General features: G+C 37.1%; 1 protein-coding gene and 1 long non-coding RNA gene across 4 annotated transcripts in view; both read right to left on the bottom strand.

The window, feature by feature from the left end:
- Positions 1 to 159: 159 nt before the first annotated feature.
- Positions 160 to 374, bottom strand: LOC115422156 (uncharacterized). Its single transcript, XR_003935803.1, has 2 exons — positions 329 to 374; positions 160 to 294 (listed from the first exon to the last, which is right to left on the bottom strand). It is a non-coding gene; the product is annotated as an uncharacterized LOC115422156 (long non-coding RNA).
- A 2,654-nt stretch (positions 375 to 3,028) lies between these two features.
- Positions 3,029 to 19,338, bottom strand: part of LOC115422145 (metabotropic glutamate receptor 6-like) — a 34,947-nt gene continuing 18,637 nt past the window's right edge. Inside the window, exons 6-16 of one of the 3 annotated variants that reach the window (XM_030138243.1) lie at positions 16,502 to 16,641; positions 16,194 to 16,316; positions 14,121 to 14,385; positions 12,484 to 12,719; positions 10,713 to 10,874; positions 10,474 to 10,623; positions 8,813 to 8,953; positions 7,355 to 7,505; positions 7,274 to 7,308; positions 4,490 to 5,191; positions 3,029 to 3,671 (exon numbers count right to left, since the gene is read on the bottom strand). In XM_030138243.1, the coding sequence (XP_029994103.1) occupies positions 7,416 to 7,505; positions 8,813 to 8,953; positions 10,474 to 10,623; positions 10,713 to 10,874; positions 12,484 to 12,719; positions 14,121 to 14,385; positions 16,194 to 16,316; positions 16,502 to 16,641 (1,307 nt within the window). In that variant the 3' untranslated portion in view covers positions 3,029 to 3,671; positions 4,490 to 5,191; positions 7,274 to 7,308; positions 7,355 to 7,415. Of the gene's footprint in view, positions 3,672 to 4,489; positions 5,192 to 7,273; positions 7,506 to 8,812; positions 8,954 to 10,473; positions 10,624 to 10,712; positions 10,875 to 12,483; positions 12,720 to 14,120; positions 14,386 to 16,193; positions 16,317 to 16,501; positions 16,642 to 19,338 lie in introns of all 3 variants that reach the window. The other 2 variants (XM_030138244.1, XM_030138245.1) reach the window with 2 other exon arrangements.

Genomic DNA, 19,338 nt, shown 5'->3' with positions numbered 1-19,338 from the left:
CTGATGTTATGTGTGATATTTTTATACAGTCTTTTTGTACTAAATGTTTTTGCTGTTTAACTGATTTTCATCGTTCCTGTGACAGTGAAAATAAAGATCTATTCTATTCTATTCTATTCTATTCTATTCTATTCTATTCTATTCTATTCTATTCTATTCTTACAGAGGCAGAATTTTTGAACCCCCGCACGAATGTTGCTAAATGACAGACTAGTGATAAAACCATCCATTTCACTCAAACCATCATTTAAAGACAACTGATTCAAACACTGAAACAAGGTGTTTTATCAAAACCTGTCAACATAATTTAAAACAGTACATTATCCACCTGTAAAGTAATGTGTTTTTAACCCATAAAGACCCAAACATCTACCATCGACCAAAACCATCTACTGATTTAAACTGTTTAAAAACTATTGATCCAATAATCCTATCAATACATGTCAATAATTGCTGTAAAATACAGTTCTTCATCTTTTCACGGTCATCAGAGATGACCCATTTGGACATTCAGAGGCTCCGTAGTTACCATGGAAACACTGTCATCTTCTACAACATTAATTCACCAGTAAAACCCATGGAGTTGGATCAATGACAGTGGATGGACACACTGAGTTTATATATGGTAAATGAAATTAACAAAATTAATAATAGAAAAAAAAAACATACAGAATAATAAATAACATGAAAAAGAAGCAAAAAATAGACTGAAATGAAATAAAAAAAGAATAAAATGAGCAACAAAACAAATAAAAACAGCTAAAGTAATGAATAAATGTAGCAAAAATGAATAAAAGATTGACAAAATAATAAGTAAAAATGAACAAAATAAGTCACTAACTGAATGGAATTAAACAAAAAAAACCAAAAAACTTAAAGGTAACAAAATGAACAAAAATGAATAAAACAGTGGATGGAGAGGCTTGTTTTAATGTTTAGTTAATGATATCTTTACTGGAAAAATGACTTTTTCTTCAGTTTTGGTATAATAACCTTTGAATTTACTCTGAACTTTAACGAACATTTACATGATCAACGAATTAAATATAGAAAAGTGCACGATTTACACTGAAAAAACTCAAAATAAGGAGGATAATACTACAATGCATGGTGGCAAATCACTTAGAAAAGTTAAATATAGAAAAAAAATTAATTTGGGAACTGACACAAAAGTAGCTCTGGGTCTTTATGGGTTAAATATTCAAACCAGTTCTTATAAATCAGATAATCAATCAGAATAAATTATTTGATCTGAGTGTTTTTCATCAGAAAAAGTCCTTTTGTGTCTTAGTTTGTGAATAACAAAATTTGCACGGAGGTTCAATAATTGTTTCCAACTGTTTAGTGGGAAAAGCATATGATCAATATTTCAGTATAATCAGTACCGTTCATTCTGCCGATGATGCGAATGTGATACGACTGTGATGTTTGATCCATAGGCTTTAGTTTGACCGTTTCTCAACCTCCAGGATCCATCACTTCCTTCATAAACCAGACCTGAGTCCTTCCATCTGATCGATTCGCTCATATATTGATCATTTTACAATAACACACTAGTCGCTTTTCCATTGACCCTCAAATCGCGCATAAATACAACTTGTGTATAAAAATGTACCTAATGGAAAAATGACAATTTCACCAAAACTCTCATTTTTTGATTAAAACTTTTTGCGCTGGCAAGAGGTGGTTTTTCCAGATGTAGCACAAATGGTATAATCACACAAAACTGCAGTGGAAAGACCTTCTGCAACTAGAGTCAGGTTAATAAAAAAAAAAAAAAAAGGGATGTTGATGGACGTTACAACAAGAGAAGATGAAGAGTTTTAGAAGAAATTGAATCATTTTTTAATTTAGTACAGGATAGGTCAGTGTATCTTTTGGTGATTTGGATTTTCTTTTCAGAATCAAAAGAAAAATTAGTGGTTAATTGATTTTCATTTTAAAATAGAAGAATTAAAATTGAATTTCAAGGCGTTTTTGTTTGTCAGTGTCATAACAGATAAACCAAATTTAAAAAAAAAAAAAAAGACTTTCCTTGAAAATGACAACGTCTGGTCTCAGAAAATGAAAAAAAAAACTCAAAAAACCCACCATTTTTGGTCAGTTTTCCCATTTCTATCAGATAGTAACTTTCGTTTTTGTTATTAGAAAGAGAAAATGAAAATCAATCCATTTTTTAAAAAATTTGGTTTATCTGTTTCGACACTGAAAAAGAAAAACACTTTGAAATTCAATTTTAATTCTTCTATTTTAAAACTAAAATCAATTAAACACTAGTTTTTCTTTTGTTTCTGAAAAAAAAAAATCCAATTACCAAACGATACACTGTCCTGGATAGAGGGGTAATATATAATAATAATGAATATTTCTGTAAATCAACACCATATTTACGTTTGTCGCCATGTTTATGGAATGACTTCTCGTGTCATTTTCACAATAATAAATAAACATATCACATTTGTGATTTAATGGAAAAACCAACAATACACACTTGTGTTTTTTTGACATTTAGTAAATATCAGTTAAGTTTTGCGCAGATGTCCAATGGAAGAGTGACTGTTGACTCACATGACGGTAGATTTAATGGAAAACTGACAAATACAAGGACAATAATAAAGATAGAGCTGCATTTATGTGAAACAAACATTATTTCCATTTATCCCAAAGGTGGATGTTTATAATCCATTAAAACATTTTACTCGTCATATTATTGATTATTGAACTCTTCCTTAATTCTTATTTCACTGTATTTATTGTTAAATTCAAGACGACTGTTCCTTCATATTCAGCTGTTACATTATTTTATTTATTAGGATTTCATCTATTCTCTGTATTTCTGTCTTTGTATGATTTTATTTTGCCCTGGATGTTCCCTTAATTTATCTTTTTTATTATTATTATTATTATTATTATTATTATTATTAATGCATTTATGTTAGAATTTCTATGTATAATGTAAATAACCCTGTTTGTCTTGTATAATAAGAGCACATTATTCTTTTTTGAGGATATCTTTGCGATTGTGATGAACTTTTTTTTTTTTTTTTTAAATTTAGTGGCCATTTTAAAAGACTCATGCAGGGCATTGTGGGTAGTTAATGAGCATCAAGGAACCACAGATGCATCCTGGGTATTAATCATCCTCCAATGAAATCTGATGATGGAGCTTTAAGTAAATAAATCCTTGAAATTGAGAAACGATATAAAGCCTATATATCAATTAACTTCCTGTTTCAGGGTCACATGGTCTCTCCTAGGCCCCGCCCCTTTAGGAGGCTGGCAGCAGATCCCATTAGTTCCAATATGAGAAGTGATTTTCAACCAATTCCTTAAACTTAGAGTCGCCAAAGTAAATTCTGGACTCATTTTCCATAAGATACACAACGTCTGAACAAAACTGAAAAGAAAACTGACTTTGTTTGAGATTATAGAAAAAGAATCTGATTTAAAAATAGGTAAAAAATAAGTGAGAAAATAAAATGAATGATAATTATGATAAAATAAAGTGATTTACTGCTAAAACATATAATATTACTGTATTATTATTGCATTTGGAACTCATTAATCTGCTTTCATTCATCCACTCAGTATTCTCAACCCTTTTGGCCACGCCCACTCAGAAGACAGGAAGTGAATCAGTTCCTGTCACAGGTGAAGCGTCATCGTTAACTCTAGATCAGGGCTCTCAAATTAATTTTCTTTCAGGTTCCACATTCAGCCTGATTTGATCTGCAGTAAAATAATAACAGAATAACCCATAAATAATGACAACTCCAAATTTATGTCTTTGTTTTAGTGAAAAAAAAACCCCATTAAATTATGAAAATACTTACTTTTATAAACTATCCAAACAAAAAACATGTGAATAACCTGGAAAAACTGAAATTTCTTAAGAAAAATCAGTGTAATTTTAACAATATTCTGCCTCCACTTATCATTTCTACATGTGCATTATGGATCAGATCTACAAAGACACTAAACACTGAGGAACAGAAGCAGAAAAGAGTTCAAACTGGGCTGAATTTTCTTTAGACGTTTCAGGTTGTTCATATTTGTTCAGGTTATTCACATTTTTTTGTTTCAGGATAGTTTGTAAATATCAATATTTTCATAATTTAATGTTATTTTTAGCACTAAAACAAAGAAAAAAATTGAAGTTGTTAATTCAAGATTTTTTGCTACATTTGAGATTTTTTTTTGTTTTTTTTTTTGCTTAATTCAAGATTTTTTTTTTTTTTTTTTTAACTTAATTGAAGATTTTTTTTGCTTAATTCAATTTTTTTTTTGGCTCAGTTCAAGATTTTTTTTCCACTTCATTGAAGATGTTTTGTTTGTGCTTAATTCAAGATTTTTTTCCTTAATTCAAGCTAAATTTTTTTTGTTTATTTCAATTCAAGACTGTGGAATTTTTACACTTTGCAAAGTCATCCTGCAGGCTGGATTGGAACCTTTGGGGGGCCACATTTAGCCCCCGGGCCGCATGTTTGACACCCCTGCTCTAGAGGATCTTTGAAATCGCCCGGCTCTACCTGAAGGACAGGTGATGGAAACACCTGAAACACCAGAGGAGCAGTTCGTCAAACACCAAACACTGACATTTCAACGCTAACGACGGGTTAGCTTAAACGGAAAAAGGTGTCACCCGGAAGTAGGAGGAGCTAACGAGGAAATGCAGGCGCTCCGACCAATCACGTTCCAGCGTCACCTGTATGAGTCCGTATGTCGAGTCACATGATTGAACTGACATAAACGGACCGTGTTACCTGTTCTATGAAATGTTCTGTTTCTGCTGTGATGAAAGAATGGGGGTCACCTGTCGCGTCTCTGTCCTCAGAGTCCCACTTCCTGTCCTCAGGTGGACAGGTGAGTCCGACAGGTGAGTCTCCGCCCCCTCCGGCCTTTGTCCTCAGACTGGACCTGGTTCTGCTCCTCGTGATCAGCTGATGGAGTTTGGTTTCAGTCACTGCTGATAGGTTGGAGTAAAAAAAAAAAAAAAAAAAACAAGCTCCGCCTTCTTCTGTCATGTGATCATCAAAAGTCCTGATTTTCACAATAAAAGTTCAGTTCATTAAATACAAACACGGGCTGTGTCGCTGTTGGTCGGTTGTATCTGTGTGTGTGTTTATGTGCTTTAGGGGGCGGGGCATGATGATGTCATCAAGCTCTGGACAAGGATTGGTCGGGAAAAGACCTGAGAATAAAAACAGAAATAGACGTTAACAGAGAACGAGACAGAACATGTAGAACCTCCATGAACTTCAGAGTCTGAGGCCTCGTCCACATTAATGCACATATTTGGTCAAACAGATGGTTTTCTGTGCATTTCTTCATCTTATCAACAGATAAACAACATCTTTAAGTCACAAAAACTGAGATCTTTAACAGCACTTTGTATATAATCTGGTTTGTGTTTGTCTGCATCAGGTATTTGATCATATTTGTTTAGTAAATATTGTACAAATTGCTGTTCTAATTGTTTTAATACAGTGTTTTATATTCATATCGGGTATATTTATATATATGTGTGTGTGTGTGTGTGTGTGTGTGTGTATGTATATACCTTTGTTTTATGGTATTGATAATTTCCTTCCTGCAACTTTTTATTATTATTCTATGACAAAATTGCCAAAGTGTCAGTTTAATTGTAACTTAATTTTAATGATGACATTTTTGTAAGACCAAATGATTTCATGAACAGAACGTGTTTGAACCAAAAGGATGTCCTTAATTCCTTCTACTTTCTATTCAACTGTAACACACAGTATTCTGATTCACACATACAGCAACTTTTCTGGCAACTTTCAGATGAATTTTACTCAACATTTAACCTTTTGTAAAAGATTTATAACCATTTTCTATTATTGATTGACATTTTTCAGTGAGTTTTTCTGCAAAAATATATCATTAAAAACATGTGTTTCCATCCACTGTCATTTCTCAAACTCCATGGATTTTACTGGTGAATAAATGTCACATTTTTTTTTTTAATCTATTTTGTTTATTTTATTGATTATTTATTTAATCATTTTCTCCACGTTATTATTTTGTAGATTTTCTTAGTAATTTTCTTTATTTCATTTATTATTTCATTTGTGTGTTGTCTTTTAAATTTCTTTCCCATTTTATTCATTTTGTGGCTTATTTGTTCATGTTTTATTGACTTTAATTCATTTTTGTTCCTTTTACTCATTACTTTGGCTGTTTGTGTTCATTTTGTTGCTCATTTTATTCTTTTGTACTTCACTTCAGTCTATTATTTACTTATTTTTTCATGTTATTTATTATTCTGTATGCTTTTTTAAATTAATTTTGTTCATTTTACTTAATATATATATATGACCCCAGTGTGTCCATCCTCTGTCATTGATCCAACTCAATGTTGTAGAAGATGACGGGGTTTCCACGGTAACTACAGAGCCTCTGAGCGTCCAAATGGGTCATATCTGATGACCATGAAAAGATGAAGAACTGTATTTTACACCAGTTATTGACATGTATCGATAGAATTAGTGGATCAATACTTCTTAAACATATTCGATCAGTAGATGTTTGGGTCCAGCTGTTTGACGTGTGTTGAATAAACGTCACATTTTTCATTTACAGACTTTGATTCTATCGACTCGACTCATTGGTTAAACATTAAATATTCGTCTCTGATACTCGACACGGGTCATGTGACCTGCTGCTTCCTCTTATCGCCACGAGTTATTGATCGTACAGGATATTGGAAATCACTGTGTCTGGTTCTGTCTCAGGTTTCCTCGGTTCACTAATGTTATTAACCAGGATGATGGTTCTATTCCCCGTGGAGCAAGGCAGCATGGGAGAGGAACCACCACAGAAGAAGACTAATAATAAGAACAGGGTAAACACAAAACCATCTGCTGTCAGATCAGTCCGCTCATCTGTCTGTCTCCGTCTCCGTCCTTCGGGGAATAGAACCATCCACCTGCTCTGTTAGTGCCTTGCTCCAGAGCTCAGAGCAGCGACATGAAAGTTTAACAAACAGCTGAAATATTCAACAGCGTCTCCAAAAATATCTGCTGCAGCTTCCAGACGTCAGGACTCATCTGCATCTGTTTCAGCACACGCATGTTAGATGTTAAACCCCACCCATTTACATGTAAGGACACAGAGGAAACCCCGCCCCCACCCAGGGACACGCCCACCAACTGCCGAACCAATAAGCATCCTAAGGAGATGACGTCACGGAAACCAGCAAATACACATGAAAAGAACCAGACAGTGTGTGTTGAAGGTTGTGTGTTTGTACCTGTGGGTCTGCAGAGGAACACTGTAGTAATACCACAGTAGTACTGCAGTAATACCACAGTAGTACTGCAGTAATACCGCAGTACTACTGCAGTAATACTACAGTAATACTGCAGTAGTACTGTGGTATTACTGCTGCAGCGTTACTGCGATCTGTCAGGTTCAATCTTTGTTTCTCCGTTCTGTTTCTCATTGGACGATTTCTGGGAAAGTCGGGCAGCCTGGGCAACAGCCTGTGGGCAACACGGCAACCATTACACAGGCAATATGGCAACCATTACACAGGCAATTATTACAACAAACAACACAGCAACCATTACACAGGCAACATGGCAACAATTACACAGGCAACATCGCAATTATTAAAACAAACAACACAGCAACCATCACACAGGCAACATGGCAATTATTACAACAAACAACACAGCAACCATTACACAGGCAACGTGGCAACAATTACACAGGCAACATGGCAACAATTACACAGGCAACACCACAGTTATTACAACAGACAACACAGCAACCATTACACAGGCAACATGGCAATTATTACAACAAACAACACAGCAACCATTACACAGGCAACATGGCAACAATCATACAGGCAACACAACAATTATTACAACAAACAATACAGCAATCATTACACAGACAACATGGCAACAATTACACAGGCAACACAGCAATTATTACAACAAACAACACAGCAACCATTACACAGGCAACATAGCAACAATTACACAGGCAACACAGCAACCATTACACAGGTAACATGGCAACAATCATACAGGCAACACAACAATTATTACAACAAACAACACAGCAATCATTACACAGGCAACATGGCAACAATTACACAGGCAACACAGCAACCATTACACTAGCAACACAGCAACAATTACACAAGCAACAGGGCAACCATTACACAGGCAACACAGCAATTATTACAACAAACAACACAGCAACCATTACACAGGCAACATGACAACAATTACACAGGCAACACAGCAACCATTACACAGGTAACATGGCAATTATTACAACAAGCAACACGGCAACAATTACACAGGCAACACAGCAGCCATTTACACAGGCAACAAGGCAACAATTACACAAGCAGTAAGGCAATGATTATAACAAGCAACACAGCAACCACTACACAGGCAATAAGGTAACAATTACAACATGCAATAAGACAATAATTACAACAGGCAACATGGCAAACATTACACAGGCAATAAGGCAATGATTACAATAAGCAAGACAGCAACCATTAAACAGGCAATAAGACTAGAATTACAACAGGCAACCAAGCAACGATTACAACAGGCAGCACAGGAACAATTACAACAGGGAACACTGCTACTGTTTCAATGGGCAACATGACAGCCATTACAACAGGTAACACGGCCACAATGACAACAAGCAACATAGCAACAATTAACATATAATAGTTACAACTGAAAGCATGGCAACTATTACAACAGGCAACACAACAACACTTCCACCAGACAACTAGGACCAGTAAATGTGTTTGGACCTTGAAACTCCTCTTCCTCTTCTGGACGTTCTGCTCCGGATGGAAGATGATGACGTAGACTTTGGGCATGTAGAGCATCCCCAAAGAGACGGACGCACTGAGGGACATGGAGACGGTGAGGGTGGCCGTCTGGATGAACATCTGCAGAGAGACAGGCACACAGGCAGGGAGACAGTTAGAGACACAGAGACAGAGAGACAGGCACACAGGCAGGGAGACAGTTAGAGACACAGAGACAGAGAGACAGGCACACAGGCAGGGAGACAGAGACACAGAGACAGAGAGACAGGCACACAGGCAGGGAGACAGTTAGAGACAAGGAGACAGAAGCAGGGAGACAGAGAGACAGTTAGAGGCAGAGGCAGGGAGACACTTAGAGACAGAGGCAGGGAGACAGTTAGAGACAAGGAGACGGACACAGGGAGACAGAGACAGGAACATAGAGGGTTCTATTATGTTCTGGTCCATGGAACATCCAGGACTCCTGGAGGACGGAACAGAGGAGGAACACCAGAGGAACAGGAGGATTCATTGTGTTTTTGTGGATTTTGTTGGGAATTCCAAAAAAGCTGGATTTAAATTCTCAGCATCCTCCCATGAAGAGCAGAAAATAGACCCGTTTGTTCTGTTTCACCTTCCTTTGTTTTTCCATTTGCTCATAAATCCGTTGCTTCCCTTTTCGTCTGCCGTGAAGCCGCGAGAGTTTGGTTTGACAAAGTTAATACAACAGAATTAGATCCTGTGTTGTTTTATAATCTGTATAATCCAAATGTGCTCCTGTTCTGCCTGAAATTATTCCATTAAGGACACGTCCCTCTGTGAACCCGCACTGAGCCGGAAAAAAAAGGAAAACCTGCTCTGGTTTCTGCACGGAACGCAGAACATGGAACACAGAACATAGGACAAAGAACATGAAACATGGAACACAGAACATAGAATGCAGAATGCAGAACATAGGACACAGAATGAGGAAATAGAACATAGAATACAGAACATGGAACACAGAACATAGGACGCAGAACACGAAACATGGAACATAGAACACAGAACACATCTCGGGTCTTTACACCATGATAATAAATAACCTGGTCTTGCAGGGTTGTGACGTGTTTCACATTGGTTCCAATCATGATTAGTTTGGTTCAGTTTGGTATTTTTCTGGGATTTCCTGAATCTGACTTTGTTTAGCCTGGTTCTGGCCTTCTTTAGCTGGTACAGCCTGGTTCTGAGGTTTTTCAGGCTTCTGACCCGGTTCAACTTTGTACAGCCTGGTTCACCTTGGTGGTGACTTGGTTTAACTCGTTATAGCCTGGTTCTGACCTGGATTAACTTGATTCTGCCTCTGTTCACCTTGGTTCTGGCGTGGTTCAGCTTAGCTCTGATCTGGTTTACCTTGGTACAACATAGTTTTGACCTGGCTTGTGCTGATTTTGCCTCACTTCACTTTGGTTCTGACCTGATTCCCCTTGGTTCTGGCCTCGTTCAGCTTGGTACAGCCTGGTTCTGACTTGGTTTAGTCTGGTTTTGACTTGGCTTTCCTTGGATCTAACTGGCTTTAGCTTGGTTCTGACCTGGTTCAGCTTGATACAGCCTGGTTCTGACCTGGTTTTTTACTTGGTTTAACTTGGTTCTGATCTGGCCTGCTTTAGCCTGGTTCTTACCTTCTCGGTGGACTGAGCGGTACCAAAGAAGATGGGTACGAAGGCGAGCCAGACGATGCAGGTTGTGTACATGGTGAATCCGATCGGTTTGGCCTCGTTAAACGTCTCCGGGACGCCGCGACTCTTCACTGCGTAAACTGTACACGTTACCTGGAAACAGACCAGACCTCACACCTGTCAATCACACCTGTACTTACATCTACTACCGATAACTGATCAATGGCAGATCAATATGTTACCATGAGTACGATACTGTAGCTCAGGCAGCAGATGATGGACAGGTCCGACATGTCACACTTCAGGATTCCTCGGGCCAGGTCAGGGTTTGGGGGGCGGAGCTCCTCGTAGTCGATGATAGTATGAGGCGGGACGACGGCGAACCACACGAAGACCCCGAGGACCTGGAACGAAGACCAAACCAGAGTGAACCTACTGACGGAGAACCTCAGACAGACCGGACGCAGACGTACCAAGGTTCTAACAGTTTTGGATTTTTCATTCTAGTTTAGTTTTATTTAGTTTTGACTTTTTTTTCTCTAATTCAGTTAATTTTAATTCGTTTTTAGAGCAGGTTTACTAGTTTTTATTAGTGTTTGTTTTTTTCTAAATGCTTAGTTTTAGTTTTGTCGTATCTTTTCTCTTCTTCTCCGTTGTATTCAAATAAATCCCAGACAGGACTCTGCTGCTTTCTCCCAACTTCAGCCTCCATGTTTCCAGGTAGAGTGGGGACCAGAAGACGACTGGAAACCACAAGTGACAAGAAGTGACGGACCATCAAGTGTCGTATGGTGCCGCTAGCTAAAATTGCTAGAGCAACATAAATTGCTTTTGTATCAATCCGACGTTGACAAAGACGAAAACGAAGGGAATTTTATCCTTTTTTTTTTTTCAAAATATTTCTTGTCATTTTTGCTTTATACACACATACACTCACAAAATGACAATAAACAAAACAAAAAAACATATCAACAAAACAACCAAACTAAAACAAAAATTGGCCCATAAAAGTTATGTTTTCATTTCAGAATACAAACGCCCTGTTAACAATTGTTAAAGCTTCCAGTCCCATATAGGTACAGGGTGACCCAAAAAAAAAAGGGAATTTTTGAAGTGCGTATTGGCAGACATGAGCAAGTGGCAGCACTGCAAGACAGTGACCTTGAGCAAGTAAACACACCCCCATTTTAGTAACCATGGATCAGTGGAACAGTATCCCAGCTGAGATGTTGCAGCGGTCAATGAGGAATCTCAACAGCAGATTTCAAGAATGCATTCGTACAGGAGGACGCCATCTACAGGAAGTAATTTTTAAAAAATGAAAATTCCATCATTGTTTCTTAAATGGCATGTTTTAAGGTTTCAATTACTATGAATAAAATATTTTTCTTCCATCACTCTTGGTTTCATTGGATTGCTAAAAAGTTCCCGTTTTTTTGTGTCACCCTGTACTAAAAAGTTCCCAAGTCTTTAGAAAGACATCGTCCTTATGGTGTAACCGACATGTGAGATAGTCAAAGGAAACAGAACTAAAAACTGTCTTATGCCGTTGAGTCCGGGTGGGAATCTGATCTGAGATCCAGTTTACAGGCAAACATTTTCTGGCACAACAAGTAAGCATTCGATATAGTTTTTTGTGATATTTGTTGGCAACAACAGGGTCAGTTAATCCAAGCAAAAGAAACAGAGGATTACAGTTCAGTTTCGCATAAAATATTTTTTCCATTTCCTGACCAATCATCTGACAGAAATATTGCACTTTTAAACAAGACCAAAAGCAGTGTGTGAGGGTTCCAGTCTCAACTTCACACTTCAAGCATTTATCCATAATTTTTATCCGTTTTAGTTATTTTTGTAAACGCAAAATACAGTTTCAGTTAGTTATCGTTTTTTCTTTTAATTATAGTTTTCATTTATTTCAGTTAACGAAAATGTTTTTTCAATTTTAGTTTTCGTCATTTCGTTAGTTTTCGTTAACGATAATAACCTTGGGACGTACTCCTGACACCTCACCTGGACCGAGATCAGGATGAAGGTGATGACCAGCTGGGAGGTGGGGCTGATGAACTTGGGCGGAGTCACCGACCTCTTGCCCTGCTCGAAGATGCGGTAGATGCGGTTGGTTTTGGTGAGCATGGCGGAGTAGCTGATGGCCATGCCCAGGCCCAGCAGGAGGCGGCGGAACGCACACGCCACCACACCTGGTTCTGCGATCATCAGGAAGGTGATCAGGTAGATCAGAAAGATCCCTGAAGAACATCGGACAGATGACGTCAGTAGAGGAAGTCATCTGGGTTTACATGGACATTTTAATCGGACTTACACAGAACCTACTCACTGACTCCTAGAACCCAAAAATGTACATGCTAAACCTTCTCATTCACCACTAGAACCTCAAACTACTACATATTTAATACCTTCTGACCATCTGAAATTTAGAACTACAGTCAACTCAGAAACTTTTAGAACAGGGCTCTCAAACTCATTTTCTTTCAGGGGCCACATTCAGCCAAATTTGATCCCCAGTGGGCCGGACCAGTAAAATAATTGCATAATAACCTATAAATAATCACAACTCCAAATTTTTGTCTATGTTTTAGTGCAAAAAAACCCCATTAAACTATGAAAATACTTACTTTTATAAACTATCCAAATAAAAAAGATGTGAATAAGCTGAAAAAACAAAAATTTCTTAAGAAAAATAAGTACAGTTTTAACAATATTCTGCCTAAACTTATCATTTCTACATATGCATTATGGATCAGATCTACAAAGACACTAAACACTGAGTAAAAGGCAGAAAAGAGTTAAAATTGTGCTTAATTTTCTTTAGACATTTCAGGTTGTTCATATTTGTTCAGGTTATTTACATTTTATTGTTACAGGATAGTTTGTAAATGTAAATATTTTCATAATTTAATGTTATTTTTTGCACTGAAACAAAGACAAAAATTTGAAGTTGTCATTATTTATAGGCATAATGTAATATTGATTTTTTTTTTCACATCAAACTGAGAAAAAAATATGGAGTCATTCTTTTTTGTCGGTTCTTCTGCTGTTATTTTATTGTAGATCATATTGGTCTGTATGTAGAACCTGAACTAAAATGAGTTCCACAGCCTTGACTGTGGAATTTTGGCACTTTGCAAATTCATCCCAGGGGCCGGATTGGAACCTTTGGCGGGCCGCATTTGGCCCCTGGGCCGCATGTTTGAGACCCCTGTTTTAGAAGCTAAAAAATGCACAATTGTTTCAGTTGTAATCCTGGTTTTGACCTGTTTTTTCTTGTTTCTGACCATGAGAACTGTTGTAGTCTAATTTTGTCCTGCTTCACCTTTGTTATAGTCTGGTTTAGCTTGGTTTTGACATAGTTCTGGCCCGTTCAGCTGGTATAGCCTGGTTCTGTCATGGTTCTGCTTGGTTTGTGACCATGACAACCTCCTACTGTGAACGGGTTTACCTGATTTTAGCCTGTTTTACCTTCCTGGTGGACTCACCTGTGGGCTGGACTCACCTGCGGGTTGGACTCACCTGCAGGTTGGACTCACCTGCAGGTTGGACTCACCTGTGGGTTGGACTCACCTGTGGGTTGGACTCACCTGCAGGTTGGACTCACCTGTGGGTTGGACTCACCTGTGGGTTGGACTCACCTGTCAGCAGGACGTAGCTGAGCTCCCGCCCTGAGGCCCTGACGATAGGCGTGTCGTTAAAGCGGATGAAGGTGATCACCACGACGCTGGTTGCTATGATACCCAGCATGGCCAAAGAGGCGGGCACCAGGGCGAAGGGCGAGTTCCACTCCAGTTTTATGATCGGGGTTGGACGACAGCCGGTTCTGTTTATGGTGGGACGCATGTCTGATGGACAGGTCTCACAGTTGAACTCGTCCAACTGGTACTGGTAACCGTCACACAGCTGAGGACGACGAAGACAAAGACAAACAGACAAACAGACAAACAGACAAACAGACAGGTCAGACTCACACTGATCAACGTCCATTTTATCTCATGTCTCTACTTTGGATTAGTGTAATACTACTACTACCACTACTACTACTACTAATAATAATAATAATAGTACATTTTATTTATAGGCGCCTTTCAGGACACTCAAGGTCACCGTACAAAGTTGTTAAAATAAATAAAACACAATTAAAATTACACACATACATAGCGATATTTGGGCTCTCTGCTGACTCCTGTTTTAACCAAATAGAGTCTGATATAATAGCTTTAACATCCCTCCTTGCAAGACGACGCATCTTATTTTTGTGGAAGTCTCCTAAACCCCCGTCTATTTCATTGTGGCTTAGAGATGCTATGTTTTTTTTTTAAATTAGAAAAGATTAGACTCTCATTACAAGGTTCCTCAACTAAATTTTTTAATAAATGGCAATCTTTTTTAGATTACTTTTGATCTTTACAAAAACAGCCTTCAGTTGATCTCTCACACCTCCACCCTACTCTATTTTGTTATTGTTTAGGTGTCGTTGTTTTCTGTCATAATTCATTCTGTCTACCAATTATTGTTACATTTGATACATCTATGAAATGTCTAATTTAAAAAAAAAAAAAAAAAAAAAAGTCAGCACAGGACTTTCTTTTTTTTAAATTATTAATTTATTTGTTTATTTTACTTTTTTTCTATTTCCATTAGTTCAGTTAATATTCTTGCACAGAATTACAGATTTGATACTGCTTGTACTTATTTGATTTTCTTCTGCTCAGAGACTGTTATAATGTTCTTATTTCTGCTGTTGCCCCTTCTTAGAGGGCCTTGGGGTTGGTTTGGGCATGGGGGAAAATTATATAAAAGGCAATGTATAATGAATGCACTATAATTCTGTTCCTTTGTATGTACTATTATATTGCTCAAAAAAGATAAATAAAAAAAAAAAAAATTAAAAATTACACACATACATATATAAAACATACATGCCACGTTTCCACTACATGGTACCAGCTCGACTCGACTCGGCCTTTTTGCGTTTCCATTACAAAAAAGGACCTGGAATCTGGTACCCGGTACTAGTTCTTTGGTATCAAAGTTCCAGGACTGGGGACCAGATACTAAAAGCTGACGTGTAAACACTGCAGAACACTGATTGGTCTGAGTCGTCTCTGTGACCTACCGTTTTACAAAAAACAGATGCAGAAGTTTGCAGTAAATATAGCAGCAGGTTATTCCACATGATGACAGCCTGTAAAACTACACCATTCAGTCAGGAGGTTCAGTCTTTGGTGGCTGATGTAAAAATTCAGCATGAGTTTGACAAGACAACACGCAACTAGTGAGTTTATCAGCAACTCTGAGCAGATGACACAGAAGTAACGCGCCACATCACTATGACATCCAGGTACTGTAAAGTCTGTAGTATCCTGTAATGGAAACAGTCTCCAGAAATAGGACCTGGTACCAGAGTTGAGTCGAGCTGGTTCCACGTAGTGGAAACGCGGCAATAAGTACATAAAATGGCAGCAGAAAAAAAGTGAAATTATGGAAATGAGTTTGAATAAATAAGTCTTAAGTTGGGATTTCAACAGAATACTAACAAATAATTTTTTGCTCCAGACACATGGGCCAGAGTTGGGGGGTTCTGGCACCGTCTAATATTGAATCCCAGAGTATTTGTGAGTGAACTATAAAGTACCAACCTCACAGAATAAACTGTACTGCCTTTAAAGCCGATACAAACACAGACTGTAACTCCAGACGGACTCTACCTCACAGTGCCAGCAGCAGGGAACGCCCTTCACCATCTTCTTCCTCTCTCCAGGTTTACAGGGAAAGCTACAGATGGATTCTGGGACAGACTGATCCCCCCCAGACCACTGCATCTCCTCCAGCTGAGAGACAGACAGGTGAGAAGGGGGCGGGGCCAACAGGTGGCACAAGGTAAGACAAAAACAAACCCACAACAGTTTTTGGTTCAACATGTCAGAGGTGTCACAGTCCTGCTTTAGAGGGAAAAGATCAAACCGCCCGAAAATGGTTTGGATTAAATGGAAAGACACGTTCGCTTCTAGCTTACGTTTAGTCGCAGGTTATTGGTCCATTGGCCGATGACGTGGTAACCAGGGTGACTGTGATTGGTCATCTGGAACTGGAAGATGTCATAGCGACCGGGAGCGTCTCCATTTTCATTGAACAAAACGCTGGTACCAGCACTTCCTGTAGAGAGGAAGGAAGGAAGGAAGGAATGAAGGAAGGAAGCAGGGAGGGAGGGAGGGAGGATGGGGGAAGGAAAAGAGGTAAAAGCACACAAGATAACGACACTACAATCTAAACAGTAATAACATCTATAAACTGTAATTGCTTCATTTGTAAAGTCAAATTACAGTCTATTTAATATAACCTTATATAACTGAATGATTCCCATGTGATGTCCATGTGATTTCTTCCATCATTTGATTTATGATTAAATCAACATTACATGTTCCTTTAATCATAAATTATCGATAAAGACCATCAGTTTTTCTGTCCTTCAGTGCATAATGTAAAAGGGGTGAGGGTCCACAATGATGTGACAACAGACGTGTGGAATAAATTAGTTTTATGTGTCTCATCTGTACTGTCTGACATTTTTATACTTCCACTCAATATGCATGTATACAGTCTGTACAGGTGTTATTACTATTTTTTATATTGTTTTTTTGCATTATCTGTATGTATCTCTTGCACTTTAATCTAATCTAATCTAATTTGATCGAATCTAATCTGATCTAATCTAATTTAATCTAATCTGATGTAATCGAATCTGATCTAATATAATATAATATAATCTGATCTAATCTAATTTAACATAATCTGATTTGATCAAATCTAAACTGATCTAATATAATCTAACCTAATCTAATCTGATCTAATTTAATCTAATCTGATCTAATCGAATCTGGCCTGATCTAATCTACTCTAATCTAATCTAGTCCAATCTGATCTAATCTAGTCTAATCTAATCTGCACTAATCTGATCTAATCTAATATGATCTAATCTAATTTAATCTAATCTGATGTAATCGAATCTGCTCTGATCTAATATAATATCATCTGATCTAATCCAATCTAATTTAACGTAATCTGATCTGATCGAATCTGATCTGATCTAATCTCATCTAACCTAATCTACTCTGATCTAATTTAATCTGATCTAATCTAATCTGCACTAATCTGATCTAATCTAATCTAGTCTAATCTGATCTGATCTGATCTAATCTAATCTAATCTAATCTAATCTAATCTAATTTAATTTAATTTAATTTAATTTAATTTAATTTAATTTAATCTAATCTAATCTAATCTAATCTGATCTAATCTAATCTAATCTCATTTAATTTAGTCTAATCGAATCAAATCAAATCCTTTATTCAGTGACTGATACATAGTGTTGATTGGTTGCTGGTTTTCTTCGTTGCTGGTTTTCTTCGTTGCTGGTTTTCTTCACCACAGCTGTGAATATTAACAGTACATACAGTCAGACTCCTTTAAAGTCTTATTTCATATTTTGGCCTCAGATCCTAAAGTCGTGTGTGAAGTGGAGGTAAACCAGTGGAAAAGTTCTAAATGTGTTTGTGCACTCAAAGCGGTCCTGGTCCAGACCCAGACTAACCCTTTTACAGCCTCTTACACTTGGATTTACTGCGATTCTGGGTCTATTTTTATTTTCCCTCCTCTGGAACAGACATGACTGTGAATAACTCCAGCCTCACATCCACACCTCCTCTGCCCCTCACACACTTTTAGCACTTTTCAGACTCATGCAGTGAGTGGAGTTAGACTCACAAACTGGAGGTACAGTCAAAAGTACCGACATCTATAAGACAAAGGCTTCTTCCACTTCAACTGTATTTAACTAGAACCTCCTGAATAGGGCTGTAAGAAAATATCGGTTTTGCAATATATCGCGATATTTCATTTCACAATACTGCATCGATATTAAAAAGTACTGTATTGATATTTTTAGATATTTATTCAAATGCAGATATTGTGGAGGTTCATTTTAGTTCCTTTTCTTTTTAGGTTGTAAATGTGCCATTATTTTATGTAGGTATTTTAAAGTTAAATTTTAGACGTATATTTTACTTTTTTTTTTTTTTTTTTTAATTAGCCTTAGATTTTAGTCGATTTTAATGTATTCATTTATTTATTAGTTATTTATTCTGTTGATGTGGGTAATACGGGTCCTCAGTAACCAGTTTCGTTCTTTCTTTGTGATGGAATGATAAATAAACTCCTTTGAATCCTTTTGTTTTTTTTGTTTTTATCTATTATTATTTAACACTCTTTGATTAAATAATGTTCGTTCCTTTGTTGGGATTGAACTAAAATAATGTTCTGATGTTAGTTCTGAACTAATAGAACATGAACATTTGAACAGGATCTTAAACTGTAATGTCTGTAAAACAGAATTTCAGTTTGAACACAGGAACATTTTGTGATACAGCATTAGATCCTGTTGTGATCAAATAAAAATGTGTTTAGTATTTGTGCAGATTTCGGGTGTAATTCAGTTCTTCAAGGAAATAATCATAATAAAAATTAAGAAACAAGTGAAAAAATTGCCTTTTTAACAATATCGTGATATATCGTGTTGTGGTCCTCGTATTGTGATTTGTATCATATGTCTAGATTCTTGCCAATACACAGCCCTACTCCTGAAGTTCATCGTTTTGATTTTATTTCAAGATTTTTTTGTTGGATAATGTCAAATTATCAACTAATTTTCACTTCCTGCACCTACAGGTAAGTCTTTTCTCACCTGCCACAGCTGGAACGTTAAAAAAAAAAAAAAAAGAAAAAAAAAAAGCGATGTATAAGTTAAATATGTGACTTTTGAATGTGCAGAAAATGAAAATGTGGTGGAGAACAGGT

This window comes from Sphaeramia orbicularis, chromosome 7 (genome assembly GCF_902148855.1).
Source record: "Sphaeramia orbicularis chromosome 7, fSphaOr1.1, whole genome shotgun sequence".
NCBI lineage: Eukaryota > Metazoa > Chordata > Actinopteri > Kurtiformes > Apogonidae > Sphaeramia > Sphaeramia orbicularis.
The sequence above is the reverse complement of the archived record's forward strand: the minus strand, read 5'-3'. Positions and strand labels throughout refer to the sequence as shown.